This window comes from Diadema antillarum, unplaced genomic scaffold (assembly GCF_040938485.1).
Source record: "Diadema antillarum isolate AM-2024a unplaced genomic scaffold, OU_Dant_1.0 scf00000035, whole genome shotgun sequence".
NCBI classification, from domain to species: Eukaryota; Metazoa; Echinodermata; class Echinoidea; order Diadematoida; family Diadematidae; genus Diadema; species Diadema antillarum.
In genome coordinates this window covers 4,208,787-4,212,291 of record NW_027270924.1, presented here as the reverse complement: position 1 = coordinate 4,212,291, position 3,505 = coordinate 4,208,787, and the positions used below count along the sequence as shown (strand labels likewise).

General features: G+C 37.1%; 1 protein-coding gene across 1 annotated transcript; it reads left to right on the top strand.

The window, feature by feature from the left end:
- Window positions 1–537: 537 nt before the first annotated feature.
- On the top strand, window positions 538–3,133 carry LOC139743984 (uncharacterized). Its single transcript, XM_071654454.1, has 3 exons — window positions 538–593; window positions 1,172–1,382; window positions 2,224–3,133. The coding sequence occupies exons 1-3, from the start codon at window positions 559–561 to the stop codon at window positions 2,947–2,949; spliced, it is 972 nt and encodes a 323-aa protein (XP_071510555.1). The 5' UTR covers window positions 538–558; the 3' UTR covers window positions 2,950–3,133.
- Window positions 3,134–3,505: the final 372 nt, after the last annotated feature.

Below are 3,505 nucleotides of genomic sequence, written 5' to 3'. Positions count from 1 at the left end.
TGCTCTGCCTTAAATCAGGGACTTAGGAACTGTTGTGATAAACATTATATTATTTTGTATTACAGTAATCACTACAAAATCTGCTTACGAATTTGTGTAATAATTCCCATATGCTCTTTCCGTCAAGTGCGTGAACTTCTATGAGTACAACCCTTCAAACCGGGCACGAATAATCTGATTTTCTGAAGTCTCTCATCTCATGCTATCTTAGCAGTCACTCGTCAACAGCAAAAACAATTTTTTTTAATGTTAGTATACTGCGATAATTCAGCAAAGTGAGAAATCTTGCCAGGTTACAAAATAGAACTATTTCTCTTCATAATGATTTGATCTGATTATGAAAAACAAAAACAAACGTCATTTCTGCCTATAGTCATCATTAAAGAGAAAAAAAAAAACTGCGAGAGAAAATTCTTCCTCCATTGACTTTCGAGGTGACGATGGAATAACTAGATGATTTATCTTCCAGATACCGAACCAGATACCGAACTTTGTGGGATTACGTACATCTTGGGAACCCTTCTCGGCATTGTTTTCGCCGTTCTTGTCATACTGTCCATGATAATGGCTTGGTGGAAACATCAAAAGAAAAGGTGACTTTTTTTAATACAAACTATTATATGGGGAAAGGGAATAGGGGTGGTTTATTTATTTAGTGGTAACAGGTCATCACAACAGTATGATTAAAGTCAATGGGAATCGAATTTCTGATTTTGTAATTCTGTCATTATAACGATATTTTTGTTACTTATTTCGCAAAATCTCACCACCAATACAACGGTGAACACTGAATAAACATACCTTATCAAGGGATCAAATAGAGGAGAAAACATCTCAGCTAGAATTTGCTGTTTTACCTATCAGTGCATTCTCCTGATGATGTTTTGTAACATACTGATAATGAAAATAATCAAATCTAAACTGAAAATAAAAAGAGGAAAGCTACATCTCAATGGAATTCTAATCACATCAAAACTTTCAACAAAAAGTTAAAACTTTCTTTTGTATTAAACTATACTAGCTAATTTATGGTTACGTAGTAATAATGTCTCATAACTCTTTTATTTTTATTTTATTTTTTTAAGCGGTCTATAATTACATCTCCTCCAGTTTGACAGTATGGATTCACTCCTTAACGTTTTTCCTCTTTATTTTACATAATGTAATACAGGCGTACAGAGGCTTCTGGTCAGTCAAATGTCAACTCAAGTGAAGAGCAGTCGCAGCTGAATCCTCTGAACACTTCGACACCAGGCTCAACAGACGGCGTTGTTTTATTGCACTCTACCAGTATCGACACTTATGTTTTGCCTCAACATCCAGACAACAAATCTGGTGGCGCCATCGGTCACCGAGAAAACACGTATGAGAACTCAGCAGAGGTGATTAACGACACATAAATTCGGGTTCGCAGGTTGTGGTTTTACATGTGAAAGTGTTATATATATATATAATATATATATATATATATATACATATCTTAAGGGGGTGAGCATTCTTCAAAAAGGAACAGAAAGCAAGAAACCCCTCAACTTGTGTGTGTGTGTGTGTGTGTGTGTGTGTGTGTGTGTGTGTGCGTGTGTATGCGTGTGTGTGTGTGAGTGTATTTCAATTCAGAGCGTGTTGCGGGCTTTGATATAGAGCAAATTCTTTTATCTCATTCCATCGAGCAAACGTAGGTGATTACAGTGCACTGCACTCTCGTTATATCGAACACGATTATGATACAATTCCGCAAAATTATCCACTATATGTTTTGTTTTGTTTATTAATTGTTTAACACTGTTCATTTACAACGAAATTTCGATATTACGAAAGAAAACTGCCGGTCCCGAGGACTTCGTTATAACGGGAGTCCACTGTATATTTCAGTCAGCGGTACCTTTGATATTTTGATATGATCATGCTAAACTAATGCAACTAAGTGCCCCGAGATCTACGTCTATCTGACAATCTGTACCTGTAGTTGCTTTTTAGTTTTGAATGTCGACTTAGTCCACACACAAATCGTCGACATAAGTTGACTCATTGCACTAGAATAGACGGTATTTTTCGGATCTCCTTTTCTCTAAAGCATCATTCCTGTTTGTTTTGATTTCCAATCATGTATTTTGATGATGAGGAAACATGAAAGTTTGCTGAGTAATTATATTTCCCTTTTCAGAAGCTATCCTCATATAGATATGCCTCCTGGCGATTTTTTTTGTGGGTTTCCTGATACAGGGTCATACGTCATCTTCAACGGACCGATCTCGTGAAACTAGACAGAGGAGCGGGAGAGGTTCAGCATACACTAGATCATGTCCTCATGACGTCATACACCAGGGTGGTAAACACGAGTGTAATAATGAGGCAGCGGATAACACGAAAGCACTATACATGGACATGTCAGGTTCAGAGAAGAAAGGGAAGAAGAAGGTAATATTTCTTCAATCCAGGCATTTTAATAAAGAGGAAGAAGATATTGATGAAGACGGCTACCTCCTTTCCAATGTCAGTCTGCACAGAGCTACTAGATTTCAACCTAAAGCAAGTGTGTCACCATGTGGTAAAGAAATCAGCATAGCGTCATCTATTCAGGCCAGAGGTGTAGATGACAAATGTGGGAAATGCCAATCGTCAATTTACCACGAAATTCCCTCAGCTTCCGAACAATCCGCGCCTATTCCAGAACCGCAGTACTGTCCTACCTACTGGAATATTGAAGGAAATGCCGAATTTGGCCCTTATGCAATGACCCGAGGGTCACGAGTGGAGCATGAGATGGATGAACATGGCTATCTCGTTTTAGAAGCAGATCCTGGTGAAAGCGTCAATGATGGCTGTGAGAGCCACAACAGCTTGTCTTCCACAAAGATAGATTTGTACGAAAACGAAATTTCCCCCCAAACAGAAGATCACTTCAATTCAACAGTGTATGAGAGTATTCCTCGCGAACCAGAACTGTAAAGATGCCTTTATACTTATTTTGCAAACTGGTATTAAAATAATTTCACAACAGCGACGAATATAGTTGGGGATTACGATGGGTAATGTTCGTCAATCCGGATGTTCGTTATTCCGTAACACACAAATTCCCTTTAAATACATGTTTGTTATTTTAAAAATTAAATTGGGTTCCTTAATTCGAAAATTTGCGGAGTAATTCAGAAGGTTCGTTGGTCTAAAAATGATATGAAATTTGGAATTTGGAAGGTTCGTTAATCCTAACATAATAAATAATAGATTCGAATATCCGAAAATTAAATAAAGTTCAGATTTCCAATGGCTTGTTGATCATAAGGTTCGTTCGTCCGGAAATTCTTCAATCTGAAATTGAAAAACAGTTCGATATTCCAAAGGTTCGTTAATCCAAAAATAATGTAAGGTTTGTTATTCCGAAGGTTTGTTAATCCGAAAATAGTAAGAAGGTGCGCACTAACAAAACTTCTAATATATCAACTTATATTTTGGCTAAATTATCTGTGAACTATTCGTCATGGAGCGTTAGGGAATCATTTAAGCT

Excerpts from the sequence above, each read along its gene's own strand:
- LOC139743984 (XM_071654454.1), top strand. The coding sequence starts at position 559 with ATGATAATGGCTTGGTGGAAACATCAAAAGAAAAG. Across the intron at positions 594-1,171 it reads TGGAAACATCAAAAGAAAAG|GCGTACAGAGGCTTCTGGTC; the intron begins GTGACTTTTTTT and ends AATGTAATACAG. Across the intron at positions 1,383-2,223 it reads CGTATGAGAACTCAGCAGAG|GGTCATACGTCATCTTCAAC; the intron begins GTGATTAACGAC and ends TTCCTGATACAG.